General features: G+C 46.2%; 1 protein-coding gene across 1 annotated transcript in view; it reads left to right on the top strand.

Moving 5' to 3' along the window:
* The window catches only part of AMOTL1 (angiomotin like 1), a 91,060-nt gene that overhangs the window by 22,592 nt on the left and 49,555 nt on the right, over window positions 1–18,913 (top strand). The window contains exons 2-3 of the mRNA XM_021679114.1: window positions 3,875–4,027; window positions 8,612–9,524. Of these exons, the coding sequence (XP_021534789.1) occupies window positions 3,875–4,027; window positions 8,612–9,524 (1,066 nt within the window). The remainder of the gene's footprint in view (window positions 1–3,874; window positions 4,028–8,611; window positions 9,525–18,913) is intronic.

An 18,913-nucleotide genomic window follows, 5' to 3' on the forward strand; every position in this document is an offset into this window, starting at 1 on the left:
AATAAATAAAATCTTTAAAATAAAATAAAATAAAACCACTACTGTGCCTGAGCCCCTGGGTGGGAGCCAGGCCTTACAGGGGCTTACTTGGTGGGAGTGGTATCTGGGAGTATCCCCTGGGTTCTCCCAGCTCCGCTCCTGGGTATGGAGAACGCTAACAAAGCCCACAGCATTCCCCCTCATATGTTGTCATGAGTCACGTGTTTACTTCCAGTTTCTCATGTCAGATAGCCTTGACCTGGTGGGGTAGATCATGTACCCTGCATTCGCATAAGGTAAGAGACTCAATCTGTGCTATAGGAGTTCCTAGTGAAGATCGTGAACTAGAGTAGGAAGGGAAGGATTATGTATCTGTGGGATTAAGGGCAAGGCCTCTCTTTCTTTTTTGCCATAGAGCCCAGGAATCTGCTGCAGCAGACCCGGTGACACAGATTCTTGTCATTTTACCTTGCCTGGCCTGTGAGGAAGCTCCAAATAGCATGATTCCTGTAGGGCGTGTCAGGCTGGGAGAGTTCACTTGGTTCACTTGACTTAGTGGAGCGATGATACCAGGCCTGCCTTTCTGCAGGGTCCGTCTGGTCATCTGCTGGGCTCTTTCTTCAGCTCCAAGGAGTGGGGCAGCAGTGGGAACATGACTCTCCGGGAATGCGTGGGACACCCGAGTGTACAAAAAAAGTCTTAAACGATTGTTGATATGTGGTTGGACATCCTGTCCCTCCGTCTGCGGATGTGTGAGATGTGCTTTCTCACTTTCATAATATCGAGGCCTGTAGACAAAATGGTGAAAGGCGGCGTATCTCTGGTGCCCTCTCTGCTGACGGGGGAACAGAGCGGCGCTTTCAAGGATTGCTCTCCGTATGTTCTGTGGCCTGGAGCCCTTGAACCTGCTCTCGTTTGCCGGGCCATTGGATAAGGTGTGGAAAATCAATTTCTACCAGGGTTGTTGTTACTGGTTCTTGGGCTGGGCAAGGATAGAAACGAGGCTGGACCCCAAAATCAAAGACACAGGCAAGGCTTTACCAGGGCTACAGCTGGAGCCTAAGGGAGGCTCAGCACTAACAGAGAGGAGTTAGATTGGCCCGCCAGAGCAGAAGGGAGGCCCGGCTACTATAAAGATCCCCCTCAGGTTCCCACGCTGGTTTAATATGCTAATGAGGGGGCGGGGGGAAGAAGGCTTCATCTTGATTGGTTGGAAAGGCCTTGTCCTGATTGGTTGGTGTTGGCCGGCAATTCAGGCAGCTCATTGGTGCTTTTTGGAGCCAGGGTCCTCTGTTTTAAGTCCAGCTTGTAGGTGAGGCTGCATCTTGGTTCTGCTCTCCAAGAGAAGCGCTTTAACTCTACACCCAACAGAGAGCGCCTCAGGTACATAATGTTTTTCACTTGAGGCTTGTTACCATGGTCCCTAACTGTCTCATTGTAGTGATGAGAATGGCTAGTGCAGAGGTTCTTAATAGGTTCTATATTGAAAGCATGTATCTATACATACACACACACCCTACACATTCGTTTATATGCATATACACATGTACATATATACCCTTAATTAGGCCTCCGTTTCATTAGCAGATTGCTCTCCGTTCTCACTTAAAATTTTGAGTCACGTGACTGGATGGCGTCACCCAAAGTTGTCCTATGCTTGCACATGCCATTCCTAAGCCAGATCCACTATGAGAAAACACCACTCTCTCTTTTATTGAAATGTGTGGGTCTTCAAGTCCTCTCTCACGCTGATTTGGTGGGGGTAGGGCTGAGGGTACAGAAAGGTGTTTTTATGTTTGGGGATTTTTGCCTGGGTGCACTGTTCTCCCTCCAGCTTAGGGTTTTCTAGCTTCGGCTGCACGCTGGAATCATTTGAGGGGCTCTTTAAAATACAAATGCCTGGGCCCTGTCCCCGGAGATTTCAACTGAAGTGGTCTGGAGGAAGCTTGGGTATTAGGATTTTGTTTTTTATTTATTTATTTTTTAAAAGATTTTATTTGTTTATTTGACACAGAGAGAGCTTGAGAGAGCACCAGCAGGGGGGAAGGCAGAGGGAGAGGGAGAAGCAGGCTCCCCGCTGAGCAGGGAGCCCTGACACGGGGCTTGCTCCCAGGACCTTGGGATCATGACCTGAGCTGAAGGCAGACGCTTAACTGACGGAGCCACCCAGGCGCCCCGGGTATTAGGATTTTAAAAGTTCCCTGGTGACTGTAATGTGCAGCCAACGTTGCACCTTGCACTTCTCTAATTTCCCACCAACATTTCCACCTGCTGAAGTAGAAGCCAGGTCAGGATTTGCCTTAGGATCCAGGCCATCCGTGATTCCTAATTTTAGCCTGAGACTTTTAGATTTATAGATGTAGAAGGTGAGGCCCAGAAAGGAGTGAGTTTCTTCCAAGATACTCCTGGCAGGTGGGCCAAAAAGAGCACCCTGACAGATAACGTCACAGGCATTGGAACTGCAATTTTAGACTGATCTCCGTATAATATGTCATTCAGATTTGGTTTATATTCATCTTTAAGATAAGAGTCACTACTACATTATTTAGTTTAACTTTATAAGATAAATATTATATTTTTTCTCTCTAGTCCACATGTGCCAATGATAGATGTGAGCAAACATGCAAATATTACTTCGTGTTTTGAAGTAAAGAAACTGAGGAGGCTGATGAGTAAACCCCCATCTGTGGCCTCAGAATAATTAGGTACTGCTAGCTTTGGCCTTGTGGGAAAGGAGCAGATAAAAAAACCTAGCAAGAAATTTCATATTACTTTCAAATTAGTTTGAAGTTAAGCTGAGAAATATTTGGGGCGCCTGGCTGGCTCAGTCGGTTAAGTGTCTGCCTTCGGCTTGGGTCATGATCCCAGGGTCCTGAGATTGAGCCCCGTGTCGTGGTCGGGCTCCCTGCTCAGCGGGAAGCCTGCTTCTCCCTCTCCCTCTGCTGCTCCCCCCGCCCCCCACTCGTGCCCTCTCTTTCAGATAAATAAATAAAATTTTAGAGCTGAGAAACATTTTTGTTCTAATGGAATTATCATTTGGTCAAGGATTTTAATTAAAAAAAAAAAGCATGATTCTTCCCCTGGAGTAAACGAAGCTGCTTTGGCCCAAAAAGAGCCTTCCATGTGGTGCCCAAGCAGAGAAGTCCGTGCAGAGAGGGCAGAGGGCCCAGGCCCGCACTGCCGAGCGTTCCCACGATGTTGTATGTGCATGTCAGTGTTATTGTAGTGGTAGCTCATGTTCAGTCCCTGTAGGGCTGACTACTGTGTCACGTTTGATTGGAACAGGAAGCACACTCCGGTTTGTGTGTGAAGCAGATAAACTGGGGCCAAAAGGCCAGTGCTCGGCAGAGAGCCAGAGCCCATGTCCCCAGCTCCCACTGCTGCACGGGGCTCCAGCATCCTTGAGTGGGGCTGTGCGCTCTGTCCAGGGCCGGGACGGGCCTCTGCTCCCGCGTGGTATGGCAACACGGCCAACCCCTCTCTGTGTCTTTTATGTCTTCGGTGACCCAGCTGCTCTTCCCGTTTTAGTATCCTTTCCTGGCCTCCCCACCCCTGTCCTTTCCGTCCCCCACCTTGACCATCCCGAACTCGGGGACTTGTCCAGTTCCGCAGGGGGCTTGATTTCTGCTGCGGGGCACCCCGGGGAACTGGCTGGTGTGAAAGCATCATGACTTCACTCAGTATGTCTTAAAGGTTGTTATTTTGACCTCATGGGCCATTTTGGTGGGTGGCTGGACTTGTGATAATTATGAATGGTAACTTTGGAATTTTATGAATCAAAAAGACAGCTCTGAGTTGAATGTGGGAGAATGCCTCGTGGGCTCTCATGAGTCACACAAGAAGGAGCGAGGGAAGGACTTCGTGGACACTAATAGGCACTTTGCTTCTTCCCCAGGTCCCCCTCCTATTGGTTACAGCCCTGGTAGTCCTGCCCCGATTCTAGAAGACCCCAACTACTTTTTCCCAGACTTCCAGCTCTATTCTGGGAGGCGTGAACCATCTGCTTTGACGGTGGAGGCAAACGGTAGTGGCATCAGGGAAAAAGTTGGTAAGTCCTTTTACTGGCATGTGGGTTGGAAAAACAAGATGATCGTATGTTTCTGATTTTTAGCCTTTTTGCGTAATTTTTTCTCTAGCCTTGTTTTAAAAATCAGCCAGTTGTATTGTTGATTGTCTCTTTCTTGGTAGGTGCCTTATTTTTAATGTTTGGGCTATGGTGTCAATAGACTATTTTACAATAATATGCGACTCTCTCAACAGACAGAGTTCTTATGTAGGAACTTGAGAGTGTACCATTTATTCCTAATTTTTCTCTAAGTCCTAAATACTTTTTTGTACTCTTTCCCGGAACTTTTTCTCCTTCTCTGCTTTCACTTTTATCTCTTTTTGCAAATAATTGAGAAGTGCGGAAGAAATTCAAAACTATAGTAGGCAGGGAGCTGCCTCCTTTGTGAAAACTTCTTGCCTATTTTTGCGGGCTTTTGAGATTGGTAAAAATGGAAGGGAATCTTTAAAACCACTGAAGGAGGGGCGCCTGGGTGGCTCAGTCGGTTGGGCATCTGCCTTTGGCTCGGGTCATGATCCCGGGGTCCTGGGATCGAGCCCCGCATCGGGCTCCCTGTTCAATGGGGAGTCTGCTTCTCCCTCTCCCTCTGCTTGCTCCCCCTGCTTGTGCTTTCTCTCACTTTCTCTCCTGCTCTCTGTCAAATAAATAAATAAAATCTTAAAAAAAAAAAAAAAAGAACCAGAAGGATCTCCTGGTTCTTGGCAAACGTGCTTATGAAAAGGGAATTCAGTAGTTTTCATGCTTAATGAGACCCCATTCCTTCCCCCCAAAATGATGATCTTTTGGAAATATATTTGTCTTTTTATTTGAATTTTTACTTAAGTTGTTCACAATAATTTGAATTTGCTTGTGCCACAAGCCTTTCAGAGCAGTTATTCTGAGGGTAGGGACTGTGTTCTCTTTACCTTCTACCCCCAGCACCTGTCTGAATGCCCGGATGTAACCGGTTGGCGGGGAAGATTTGCACAGTGAGGGTGTGGCCCACTTCAGCCCACACTGATCTCTCTTTCCTTGGGTTCTTCATCGCTTATTACAGTTCTTTGGCAATTCATCTTACGTGGACTTCCAATAACCTGTTTTTCGTGTTTGAAATTTTTTATTGTTGAGTTTTGGGTTTATATCTTAGTTACACCATACATTCTCGGAAAGTAGGGAATAAGTTCGAATTTACTGCACATGCAGTCTTACGGAGCAGATATGAAGTCTGCCAATTTTACAGAGGAGAGAGGTTCAGAGAAGCCAAATAACTTGCCTCAGGTCTTGGAGGTGTGATTTGGGGGGTGGGGCTGGGGGGGGAGGAAGAGGCAGAGTGGTATGATCAGAGTTGAGCTTCAGGACCCAATCTGTAAAGTGCTTGAATTTGCTGGACAATTACTTTCTGAATGCCTTCTAGGTATCAGGGTTGTGTTTTAGGCACTGGAGATAGCAAGTGAAGACAGCAGATAAAACTCTGCCATCTGGTTCTTGAATTCTAGTAGAAGAGGACAGATCATAGATGCAGTGTGGATTGAAAGAAGAGGCCAGAGGCAAGAGATGTTAGGAGGCTATTTGGGACCTCTGAGCAAGTGGTAGGGAGAGCCAGAACCTGGGAAGCGGCTGAGGGCCTGGAAGTTAGGGTTGCAGTCTTTTGCTATCGCAAAGACACTAAAAATGTCATCTAGTGTCACCTTTTCTCATATTTTAATACCAAAAAGAGTAAGAGGGATGTGACCCTTCACAGCCATTGCCAAAAAAAAAGATAGGCATAAACCTAATGACAAGTGTCTGTGTATATACACGTGTATATGGGCAATATACATATATATCTTGCAAGCATATCCTACCACCTTTGTTTTTTCTCATTTCACTGGACTGAGAAAAACTAGCTTGGCAGTTGATCAAACATGGGGAGAAAAAGAGACAAAGGGCCAAAAGTATGTCTGAAATTTCTATCTGGATGGCTCACATGATTAGGATGCCAATTATAGAAAACACAGACAAACAAAAAGGCAACCTTGGGAAAGAAAGCTGGTTTGCGGGGAGACGAGGTATTCTATGTATATATAGAAACACAGAGTCATCGTTGCCTGGAATTGTAGAAGTGAGGCTGCTTGGCTATGATCTGTTTCCGTTCCCTCACTCTACCCCTGAGGAGATGGAGCTCAGAGAGAGTAAGTGATTTGCTCGAGGTCACACCCATAGTAAGTGCTAGAATTTTTACTATCCTAATGCTCTATAATTTCCTCAACACACTGTTTACTAGTATTGTTGTGGAATGAATAAATTTTATATTTCATGGCACTCATGTAGGAATTCTTTGGTTAAATGTTTGATCCCCCATTACATGCAGACACTGAGCTGTGCACTAGAGAGACCCAGGTGAGTTGGCGTGATCCTTGCCTTTAAGAAGTTAAGAGTCTTGTGTAAATAAATCGCTGCTATCTACTTTGGTAATAGCCCTAATGGTGACCTGTACAAATGGAGCGGGGGCTCAGGAGGAGAGCTCAAGCCTGCTGGGCTGCAGTGGGACAGGTTGTACTCAGAAGTAGCTGCGGAGTTCTCACTTGACACATGTCTAGGAATCTCCCAAGAAGATGTGGTGAGATGCATCTCTCTCAGCAGAGATGAGAGAACGTGAGCAAAGGCCCTAGAGACGGAAGAGAACTGGCCTGTCTGGGAGCTATGTGGTCTTAGGTGCTGCTGGACTTACACGCCGAGGGGTGGCCGGGGAGGGGAGATGGTGGTGGTGGCCTGAAATGTTGCTGGATCAGGTAATGCAGTACCTGCTGCATCCTAGGGTAGAATGTCAGTTTCATCTTGTAATTAACTATTGAGGAATTTTGTGCAGAGGAGTGATATAGTTAGGTTTTCCTATTTGAACAATCTTTCAGGGTAATGTGGAAGATAGGTTGAGGTCTACGGGGTGGGTTTGGAGTTGGGAACGAGACTAGTGTCAGAAAAATAGATAAGGAGGCTGCTGGAATTGTCTGGGTATAAGACACCAAGGGCTTTGCAGTGTTGTGGAATAAACACAGATTTTTTTTTTGTAGAATGAGTCAGATCCTGACTCTGGCTCTTCCTATCTCTGTAACCTCTGTCATTTGCCTTCTCTGAACCTCTCTCCTCATCTGTGAGATAGGGGAAATTAATATCTGTCTCATGATTGCATGTGCCTCATACGATTATATGCGGGATAAACGAAATAACATATGGAGAGAATTTAGCACAATACCTGATACATCATATGCACTCTTAAAATGGTTCTTGCAGTTATATTGTGGTTATCAATAATAAACTTGGAGATTGGGAGGGAATGAAGAGGGTTAGGAGAGGTGTTTGGGAGGTAAACTTGGCAGGCTGATACTAGATGTTGGGGGTAAGGGAACAGAAGGAACTTTGGAAAACTCCCAGGTTTCTGGCTTGGCAAGGCGTAGATAAGGCAGGGATATGGGGTTTGGTGGGTGGGTAAGTTGGGGATGAGGAAGACATGTTGAGTGTGGAGAACCAATGGGCCATCTGCTGGTGGTGGTAGATGTGGGTCATGAGTCCGTAGTTGAAGACAGGTGGCCAATGTGATGCCCCAGGAGATTCTGTTGAGTGAGGGTGGGAGAGCTTCCAGAGCTGTGGGAAACACCAGAATTTAAGGGGCAGGTGGAGAAAAGGGAGCCAGAGATGTGCACAGAGAGGCAGGAGCCGGAACCAGGGCAGGGGTTGGGGTGGGAGACCTGGGTGCTGAATCAGGAGAGCATTTCAGGAAGTAGATGATCACCATGCCAAATGCTTCAGAGAGGTGAGGTGTGTAATACGGGAGATGGAATATTCTCATTGGGCTTGTTTGCTAATCAGAGCTTAGGGAGAGCGGTGAATGGGGCGTTTGGAAAGTGGAGACAGGGAGTGTAGACTGCTTACTGAGGGACAATCAGAAGAGAAGGGGAGGACAGATACACAGTGGCAGTTAGAGGTACACGGGTAGGGCCAAGAAAAGGCGATTCCTTTTTGTTTGATCTTGGTTTTTTTGCTTCCATTTTTTTTTTTTTTTAAGATGGGAAAGACTTGGCATGTTTATATGAGGAAGGGAAGGAGCCAGCAGGGAGTTTGAAGGAAAGGGAGGGCGTGAAGGACAGAGCAAGGTCCAGGAGGAAGCAGGAGGTGAGGGAATGGAGAGTAGTAGACACGCTGTGATTGGGAGAAACACTTCCCTGAGAAACCACAGGGTAAACAGAGGCAGTGGTGTATTTGAAATGTTGTCTTTAAAGGCTATGTAGTGGGCGTCTGGGTGGCTCTGTCAGTTAAGCTTCTGCCTTCAGCTCAGGTCATGATCTCAGGGTCCTGGGGTTGAGCCCCGCATCGGGCTCCCTGCTCAGCGGGGAGCCTGCTTCTCCCTCTCCCCCTGCTCTTCCCCTGCCCTCGTGTGCATGCGCTCTCTCTCTCTCTCTCAAATAAATAAATAAATACATAATCTGTAAGAAAGAAAAATAAAAAGAATAAAGGCTACTGTAGCTACCATGTTAATTACTCAGCATGTAGATACAGACCTGTATGCCTGTGGCGCCTCCTGATACCCTTTTCCCTCTGTTTGCCTTCCAGTTGAGGACTCCCTGTGTCACTTCCAGCCCCCGAGCCTCCTGAGGACCTCAGAGGTGGAAATGAGAGGTTCCGAGGATGCGGCAGCTGGGACAGTGTTACAGCGGCTGATCCAGGAACAACTGCGGTATGGCACCCCGACCGAGAACATGAACTTGCTGGCCATTCAGCACCAGGCCACAGGGAGCGCAGGACCCGCCCACCCCACCAACAGCTTTTCTTCCACGGAAAACCTCGCTCAAGAAGACCCACCAATGGTCTACCAGTCGGCACGCCAGGAACCGCAGGGTCAAGAACACCAGGTGGACAATACGGTGATGGAGAAACAGGTGCGGTCCACGCAGCCTCAGCAGAACAACGAGGAGCTGCCCACTTACGAGGAGGCCAAGGCGCAGTCCCAGTTCTTTCGGGGCCAGCAGCAGCAGCAGGGGGCTGCCGGCCATGGTTACTACATGGCGGGGGGCAGCAGTCAAAAGGCCCGGACTGAGGGGAGGCCCACGGTGAACCGTGCCAACAGTGGACAGGCGCATAAGGACGAGGCGCTGAAAGAACTCAAGCAGGGCCACGTCCGCTCTCTCAGTGAGAGGATCATGCAGCTGTCGTTGGAGAGGAATGGTGCTAAGCAGCACCTCCCTGGCTCAGGGAATGGAAAGGGGTTCAAGGCAGGAGGGGGACCCTCCCCAGCCCAGCCTGCAGGTAAAGTGCTGGACCCCCGGGGTCCTCCACCTGAGTACCCCTACAAGACCAAGCAGATGATGTCCCCCGTCAGCAAGACCCAGGAGCATGGACTTTTCTACAGTGACCAGCACCCAGGGATGCTCCATGAGATGGTCAAGCCTTATCCTGCTCCTCAGCCTGCGAGAACGGAAGTGGCTGTCCTACGGTACCAGCCGCCCCCAGAGTACGGGGTAACGAGGTGATTAGCTATCAAGCCATGGGTTTAACCTGGCTTTTTGAAATTCAGTGATCATGTTCTCAGCACTTGTTATTTTCAAGGCGTGTTGGGTTTTAGCCACCAGGTTTTTTTGTTGTTGTTGCGCATGATACTTAATAAGCCACTTTTGGGCCAGAATACGTAGAGTGAAACAGAACAGAGATCAATGGAGGATTTTCTCCAAATGTAACAGAAGGCAATTGGGGCTTTATGAATTTAGGGGAGGAGCCTCAGCTGTTGGCTGTCCTTGGGAGCTCTGCCTAGTGGCCAGGCAAAACAGTAATTTTCCTGGCTGGCTCTGTGGAGAGCGTCCAGACTCCTGGAGCATATTATTACCGTGGGGTTTTTATGGAGCTTTTCTTCATTGTAGATTTGAAAGGAAAATGTAGTCTGAATGCTAGAACAGAGGAGTTAAAGGGGCCATAGAAATCTTAGAGTCTCACCTCTGTATTGAGCAGATGAGACACTAAAGCCTGGAGAGACTCCTACATTTCCATAATCTGCTACTCTGAGGCTGTTGGAGCTACGTTCCAGTGTCCTGGAGCTACGTTACCGTCCACATCTCTTCCCTCCACTGCCCTTATTCTAATCCCTCTTCCAATGATGGCTGGATTCAGCAACACTTCCCGAGTGTCTCCTTTGTGTGGCCTTGTACCAGGTTCAGAGATAAAGAAGGGCTCCCCGCCCCCTCAAGGACCTTAAGGCACTGTCCTGGGGGGACCAGCACCTGAGCCCATCACTGCTCTGTAGTGGGCTGTTTGAAGACAGTATGCAGAGTGCTCAGAACCAGAGAGATCCTATAACTCACAACCGGAGGCACTGGAGAGAGCCCCGCAGGGGAGGTGATAGCCAAGTTGGGTCTCGAAGGACCAGTAGTGGGGGAAAGCGTGCGAAGAGATGGGGTAGCGGGATGCACTATGCAAGGGGGAATGCCACTGGTTTGGTCTGGAACGCGCCGAGGTACCACAGGTGGGTTAGGAGGGAGTGGCCAGCGGACAGGGAGCTGTGACCGGCTGGTGAAGGTCTTTGGGAGTCCTACTGTGGAGTTTGGAATTTAGCCATAAGCAATTGGGAGAGCCAGTATTTTCACGGAGAGACTCTGTTGGTGTTTATTAGGCTGACTTTGGTGGCAGTGAAGGATGGAACAGAGGAACGGGACCAGAGGCCATGAGGACCTTCAGGGGCAATTTCAGTAGTCCAGCTAAGAATTGGTGAGCACGGCCTAAGTTGGAGGATGGACGTGTAGGGGAACATTATGCGCTGTGAGAGGCAGAGAAGTAACATTGGCAGGCTTTGATGGCCGATTAGACACAGAAGGTGAGAAATAATAGGGCAGTTGGAAATCAAGCTCTCAAGAGAGAAATTGGGTCTGAAGGTACAAATCTGGGAGTTACCAGCATCTCGATGTTGCTGAGCTTCTTGGGGAGAGCGTGGAGCAGGAGAAGAGAAGGCAGGTGACCACTGCCTATTATTGGCTGTGTCTTCATTCTCACAAAGGGCCTTATTTGTCTGTTTCTAAATCAGATGAGTTGAGTTTTCCCTGGGTGACCCCAGCAACTGTGTGCAGGGCATACCTTGGCTGTACATCTTCTGAAAAGGCAGTGATTGGGCCTTGGCAGAGGGAGAGAGCTGGCTGACCTGCCCTTTACTTCGCAGCTGCTGACACATTTCCCCGCATATCAGACTGGGAATGCCAGCTTGGAAGCAGGACAGCACCTTTGAGACCTCTGACAGGCTGCAGACCTCATTCTTCCTAAAGGCGCCATAGTCTGACCCCACTGAGGAGTCCAAGGTGGGGCCTATAGGGCTCTTGTTTCTTACCCTTTATAGTTCCTTAAGCCACAGGAGACATTTAAACTTTAAAACTATCGGGTTTGGAAGAAGGAGGGGAAAAGTCTTCATATCTCTGGCATCTGCCACATTGATTCAAGAGACTTTGTTTAAAGTCATCTACGATGTTTATCACAGGATCATATTTTTTCACATTTTTTCCTGAACATTTGACTGAGCCTCTAGAGATTGATAGAAAGTGGGGACATCCCCGAAGGAAGTCTACTTGTTCTCTTTGGCTTTACAGCATTGCGTAACGTGGATCATTTTGCTTTTTGTCATCTGGCAGTAGGTGTGATATGAGGTGGGAGACAGGGTGAGGGGGGAAAGGAAGCACCAATAGGAGAGCTACCCAGTTATTTGTGGAAAGTGTCATTTGTCTCAAAGTTTTGACGTCAAAAAGAAGAAATGTATGAGGGATCCAAGCTAATTGCCGGGCTTGGCAGCCAGATTCACATGGAACATCAGCATGGCCCAGGAGACGTAACAGGCAGGCCATTGAGGCTTGGCCCCAGAGCTAAAAGGCCCCTTTGTGAGCCGGGCCATGGCTAGCCAGCATGGTTTCAACGGCGCAGCCCTGGGCTGGCAGAGTCAACAAAGTTGTATCCGCATCAGCCCTGCTGCGGACACATCCAGCGTGGTCTGAACTCCATGGGTCGGATCTGAAACTCACAGTGTGTGATGTTCAAGTTTCCTTTGACCCAGGAGATGAGCAGGGCTCCTTTTAATTTCATGGATACGTTCCCCTGTGCCTAAAGGGTTATCTATTTGTCATTCATGGCGATGGTTTCGGAAGCTGCAGGCTGTGGGGTCCGTACATCACAGACTCCTGGCCACGAAGGAAAGGCCACTGAGTGAGATCATGGAGTCCAGTCTCCTGGCCCTTTACATTGCTCAGACTTCACTGCTTTTTGCCTACCGATGGAGAGGTCCAAAAGACAAGCAAATGACAGAAGGAGGAAGAACTCAGAGTTCTTGCCTTCATTACTGACTCACCATAGCTTATAAATTCACCCGCCCTGAGCTGCTAAAGATGGAGATGTGTGGTGAGTTTATTGTAAAGCACTTTAGTCTCCTTTGGTGGGAAACCCAGGGAGAGGCTATCAGTCACAGCCTCGTTGACTTGACCAGCTTGGCCCTTGTCGTGGGTGAGCTAGTGAGGCTGGCAGAGATGTGGAGACTAAGGCCCTGCTGAAGTGGCTGGTGGGGACCTCCAGGGAACGGGAGCTGGCCATTGAGAAAGGCTCTGGTTTTATTCCTGCTCCGTCTTCCTTTTTCTTCAACCTGAAAGTGGTAATGGATGTAAAGGAGGACAAGGTGAGAATTGGACAGGTTGTTCTATGTAGAATTGTGCTTAAAAAAAAAAGAAAAAAAAAAAAAGCCAGTATTTGGATGTTAATTCTGATGCACTTTGTGGAAGGAGCATTATAGAAGCAGTGACTTGGCTTACGGGGCTGTACCATGAGTGGAAGTGAATGCCCGAGGCTGAGCTGATTGCTATCAGAGCAACTGGGAAGACATTAGTCAAGTGCATGTTTGCTTTGCAAAGAAATCGGCCCATATTTCCAAAAGTGGAAACCGAAGATGCCAAAAAATTACTTAAAATAGCCTTCTTTCTTAATACAACTACTTTAACATTTTCCTCTACACGTTGATTTTTTTTCCCATGTTATCATCATAGATTATATTTGGTATAGTATCTTAGCTTGTTTTCTTTCGACAGTTTGCACTTGTTTTCCTCACCATCCTTTCTATTGCTGCGTAATATTTTATAAAGTATATAATTTACATTATCTTGTATACAAATAATGTAGTGAATATCATCATGCATATCAAATTTTCCATGCCCAGACCCCTGACCTCTGGCCCCTAACCTGCCTCCGACCCTAACCCTAACTCTGACCCTGGTCTTAGCCCTGACCCTGGCTCTGGGAGGCTGGCTTTCTGAACGCATGATGGGAGGGCCTGAGAGGCAGCCTGGTTGTCCTGGAGAAGACCCCAAACATTTAAGACTTGGTAATATTTCTGAAAATTGGTGTGAAGGTGGAGATAAAAACAGAAGGACCAACTGAATGTCTATTTAAAGGGTGCTTGGAGTCCCAGGTCCCCTTCTTGCCTCAGCTCGTGAACGGCTGCCATGTCTGTTCTCGCCCCAGCAGAAGTCGGGGGCTCTGTTCTCTGGAGGGGTCTCTGGACTTTTGCTTCACTTCTTTAGGAATCATTATTTAGAGTTGAAATTAATGGGTCCATTGTAACAAACATTTAATGACTCGTGATACCAGATAACTTGGTAAAAAATATTACAGTGCATGTGTCCCTGCCCTTTGACCAACATTAGTCATTGTAATTACAAAACCTTTGCTAATTTAATGGGCAGGTAGTGTTAATTCTTTATTTTACTTTGCAATTATTAGCTAGGTTATTTGCGGGGGTTAATTTAATGGTTAGATTTGACCTTGCAAATGAGCTGTTTGTGTCTTCTGTTTGTGTGATCTATATATTACAATGGATTGAGAACAAACTTAAACTTGTGTTCTCTAACGCCTGCCCTGATCTTCCAGCTTCTAGAACTCCATCCGTACCCTTAGCAGGTGGCAGTGGAGTAGGGGTGGTGAGGCAGCACTGGGACTAAAGCTTCGTTGCCTGCCTGTGCCAGGCTCTCTGTGCGGATGACCTTCCTCAGTCGTCACAGCACTTCCCAGGGGGGGTGCTGTCACAGTCCCTGCTGGATGGTAGGGGGATCCATGATGTTCATGGTAAGCACTCAGGCTTAGACGTAAGCGTAGGGAGTTAGATTTACCAGCTTTCCAGGAGCAAAGAGTGGTAACCGTTTATTAACATTTTATCCATCTATGAATGTACTAATTGGATTTTTAGTATGTAAATGGATACCTTATAAAGGCACGAGATGATGATGTTTGACCCAGCCCTTTGTCCGGGGCTGATAAAAGCATCTTACAAGATGATGTCAAGCACGAGGTGCTGTGGACTTCCTTGCACGGAGAAGCTTGCTCGATTCCCCCCGCCCCACCTCCGGGGAGCAGCCATCTCCGCCACTCTTCTTCCCAACAGGGCAGGGGCTAACAGTTTCCTGCATTCAGAGAGGGAATGTGTGGTGTGACTAATGTCCTAAATCACTCATATTTTCCTTCAGAAATGCACTGTGCATTTTTCCCCAGAGAAACCTCCAGGGTTGGTTTTATTTAGGATAGATGACATCCTCTGGGAACATGCCAAATGAGGGTACAGTGAGGAGGGAGGGAGCAGAAGGGGACACAGCCAAGGAGTGCTGTGACAAATTAAAGAGAGAGAACACCTCTCCCCAAGAAACTCATGTTGATCCAACTGTGCAACCAGAGTGCAGTTTAAACCATGAACAAGCACAGAGATAGGTGCCCAAGAGCAGGGCTTACTTGGTGGGCTTGGGGTTTGGAATGTGCTGTATTAGGAGAAAGAATGTTTGGTGGTCCCATCTTACTTCGGATTGGAAATGTCTGGAGGAGGGGAGAGAATTTTCAGAGTATGTTTCCAGAGTGGTAACTTGCAGTTTATACAGTTATGAATATGAATTGCTATGTAGGACAAAAGATAAGCCAGATCCAAGCTTGTTGGATTAAAAACTATGTGTTGCTCTTAACAAAAATAAGGCTATGGAGCCTTATTTAAATTCCACCAGCTAAACATGTGTTTTGAATACCAGCATTAGAACTCCGGAGTTTCTACAGCTTTTAAGCTGGATTATGGCTGGATGAGCCAAGTAACTACATGCTGTTTATTCTGAGAAACAGCTCTGCAGTATGGGAATTTCAAAGGCTAGGGTCAAGTTCAGGTTACTTTCTTAGGAAACCTACCACAGTTCCAGGTATAATGCATGAAACCAATGACTTTTTCAAACAAGAGGATTGCCTCTATCCGTCCTGCATAGAAATAAATCTGATCTTAGTTTACGTAAGACTTGAGTCTTACTTTGGGCATTTACAAGTCTTACCGGTGTCTGCACACCCAACGGGATCCGGGGGGGAGGATCTGGGTTCGGGTGAAGATTTGAGGGGTTTTGAGTTCTGGCTCTTCCATTTTATAGTGAGTTGTGTAGGTTCTCTGAGCCTCAGTTTCCCTATCTGCAAATTGTTACAGCTCATTTTTCCTAACACCCATTTTCTCCCCCCCAACAAAGAAAAAGAAGGAAAGGAGAAATTATCTGTAGTTCCCACTATCCAGAGATAGCCAGAGTTAAGTACTCTGTTCACTGTGTTGTTTTGAGGATCAGAAAATCAGAAGAGAATATTCTAAGTGGGAAAACTCTGTGTAAATAGGAGGTATTTTTGCTGAAGGACAGGTCTTAACACTTGAACCTCTTCACCACGGACCAAGAAGCCCTTTATTATTTCATCTTGTTTTTAAATTCTTTTATCTCATTTCGTTTACTTTCTCTGATTATCAAAATAACGATGAGGATTTTTGGGCTTATCTTTAGTTTCTAATTTTTCTACAGTGTACATGTATCTAAGTAATCTTAGGTAATGAATTTTTTAAAAAGTAGCCAGATGTGTTCATTGTAGAAATTTTATAAAGAAAAAAAGGACAAGGAAGAAAAATCCATAGTCCCATCACCTAGCATTAGCCACTCCAACCTATTGTCGTATTTCCTTCTAGTCATTTTTCTGTGCGTTGTGTTTCACACATACTAGGTGAAATCCTAATATGTATAGGTATGATTTTTTTAAAAAATCCTTTCTTAGGGACTAAACGAAAACTTGTTGAACTGAATTGTTAATGTCAATAAACTGGAAAAAGTTGTTTTGATTTTATGTCTCTATTAATAAGTTTGCTTTGGACAATGTATTTAGCTGCCTGCATTTTCTCTTTTGAATTCTTTGATCACATCCTCCATCTATTTATCCATTGATGTTTATTTTCCTGCCACGGTTTGAAAAATTTTTAATTGTTGATTGTTAATCACACGAGCCAAATTTATTAAATGTTAGCATGATGGCCTAATTGCAGATGAACATATAGTTTCATATATTGAACGTAACTTGCTGATCACCCTTGATGCTTGGGGGTGTGGGGAGAGCAGAGAGGGAACTGACTGCTGGTCTCTTTGCATGAATTACTCTGATGGTCACTGAATTCTGGAATTATCTCCCAAAACAAGGCCTTTTGGTGTACATTCAGTATGGTCTACAGCAGTGGTGTCCAACAGAAGTATAGTTATGAGCCACACGTGTCTACTTAAAAATGTTCTAGTAGCCACATTTTTTAAAAGTTAAAAGAAAACAAGTGAAATTAATTTTAAAACATAGTTGAGTTAACCCGTTAAAAACATATTTTTAAAAACATGTTTTAGGGGCGCCTGGGTGGCTCCAAAGGTCAACCGTCTGCCTTTAGCTCAGGTCATGATCCCAGGGTCTTGGGATTGAGTCCCGCATGAGGCTCCCTGCTCAGTGGGGAGTCTGCTTGCCTCCTCCTCTCTCTGCCCCTCCCCTCCAGCTCATGCTCTCTCTTGCTCTCTCTCAAATAAATAAATCTTCGAAAAATTAAAAAAAAACATGTTTTAGTTAGCTAAAACCATTATCATTTCAACAGGTAATCACTATAAAAAACTATTAATGAGATATTTTACATTTTTGGTACTAAGTCTTCCGATTTTGATGTATATATTCTACACTTCCTGCACATTTCAATTCAGACTAGCCGCATTTTAGGTGTTCGGTAGCACATGTAGCTCGTGTAGCTAGCTCATGGCTACTCTTTGGGACCGCACAGGTCCCAAAGGAGGTAAGACTGTGTCTGTGTCGAGAGAGAGTGCCCTGACATGTCCAGACATCATCTTGAAACGAGCTCTTGTTCTGTGTTGTACGCCAGGAAGCCTCTTCAGAAGCCAGAGGTTCTGTGGCGCTAGCGTGAGCTTTGATCCCTTACTGAGGTCGAGGATTAGGGACTGCAATTCTCATCCCATGGTGTTCGAAGAGGAAGGGACACTCAGGGGTGGTTCTTCTTGCCTTTCTCCTAACACCGATTATCACTGTGTGGTAACGACAGAGACTGTAACAGGTATTAAGTACTTCCCTCAGGATAGACATGGTATGCCATGCTTTATATGCCTTATCTCATTTAATTCTCGCAACAACCCCGTGAGGTAGGTGTGATCATCTCATTTAAAGGTGAAGAAGTTAGAAACTAGCCCGTGGGTCCATGGTTAGAAAGAAGCGGAGGCAGAGAAAAGAGACCCCATACTGAGGAACAGTGCTCTCCTGTACTAACATAGGAGGTAGCCCCTGTGTGGTGGGAGTATGGTGGGTTCTAGACTGCCCAGTTCAAAGCCCCTTTTTTTTGCCTTGTAGTGAGATCTCAGCTTTGTGAAACCTAAAGTTTGCATACTTTAAAAATAGGATAGTGTATGCATGAGAGCAGTGAATGCCCCATGTTTATGAGAAATCAGTGACATAGTGGATGTGACATGCTAATGTGGCACATTATGTCCAGGTGTCAAGTAAATACGTAAGATTATGAACGAGCTTGTGTGTGAAGGCTTGCGGTATGCACAGAGGAACAAATGGGCTGGTGCTTAGATGTCACCAATGACCCTGTTTCCCCAATCCAAATAACACTGTCACTCCCATTTTGAGCTGCATTTTGTGGTCCCAAATACATAAGAAGGGCAGTGATGGGGCTCCTGGGTGTCTCAGTTGGTTAAGTGTCTGACTCTTGATTTCGGCTCAGGTCGTGATCTCAGGGTCCTGGGATGAGCCCCGCATTGAGCTCCACGCTCAGCTGGGGATCTGTCTCTCCCTCTGCCCCTCTCAGACCCTCCTCCCACGCTCATGTGTGCATGCATGCACACTCTCTCTCTCACCCTCTTGCAAATAAATAAATAAATAAATAAAATCTGTAAAAAAAAAAAAAAAGAAGGGCAGTGACAAGGAGTTATGTTATTATATTGGCAACATCGTGATTTGAGATTCTACCTAGAACCAATTATCCAGAACCAATCTAAACACCAGAGGTCCCTTCTTTAATAATACAATGTTGAGGGTTTGGCCATTATTTGAAAGCACATTAAGCATATGTGGTCTCCCAACTTGCTCTTGGGCTTAGGGGCCAAATCAGCTGACACAAATGTATTGGGTACCAACCTAGTTTAAGTCATCATTTTCTACCCTCAAAAAACATGCATGCTAAAAATTTGGGAGAAAAGACAAATGTATGAAAAATTACATAATATTACATTTAAATAAAAATTCAGGAGAACAAAAGACTTGATAAAGGCCAGTGGTAGTAGGTTGTCAGGATTGTGATTTAGGCCGCTTGTAAGTTTGGAGGAAAGAAATGGGTACCAATTCTGGGGTCGGGCTATGTGCAGCATGGCCCAGGTCATTGACAATGACGGGCCAGTCTGTAAGACTTCCCTCCATGACCCCCATAATTTCTCGTAGATGTGACTCTTTAAATGCTGTTTTTTTAATGCATCACTGTGGACTTAGCTTTGCTCAGACATATTTAAGTAACTGGTCAGTTACTGGTCAGTTGGGTGGCACTTG

The sequence above is a fragment of the Neomonachus schauinslandi genome, chromosome 11, assembly GCF_002201575.2.
Source record: "Neomonachus schauinslandi chromosome 11, ASM220157v2, whole genome shotgun sequence".
Lineage (NCBI taxonomy): Eukaryota > Metazoa > Chordata > Mammalia > Carnivora > Phocidae > Neomonachus > Neomonachus schauinslandi.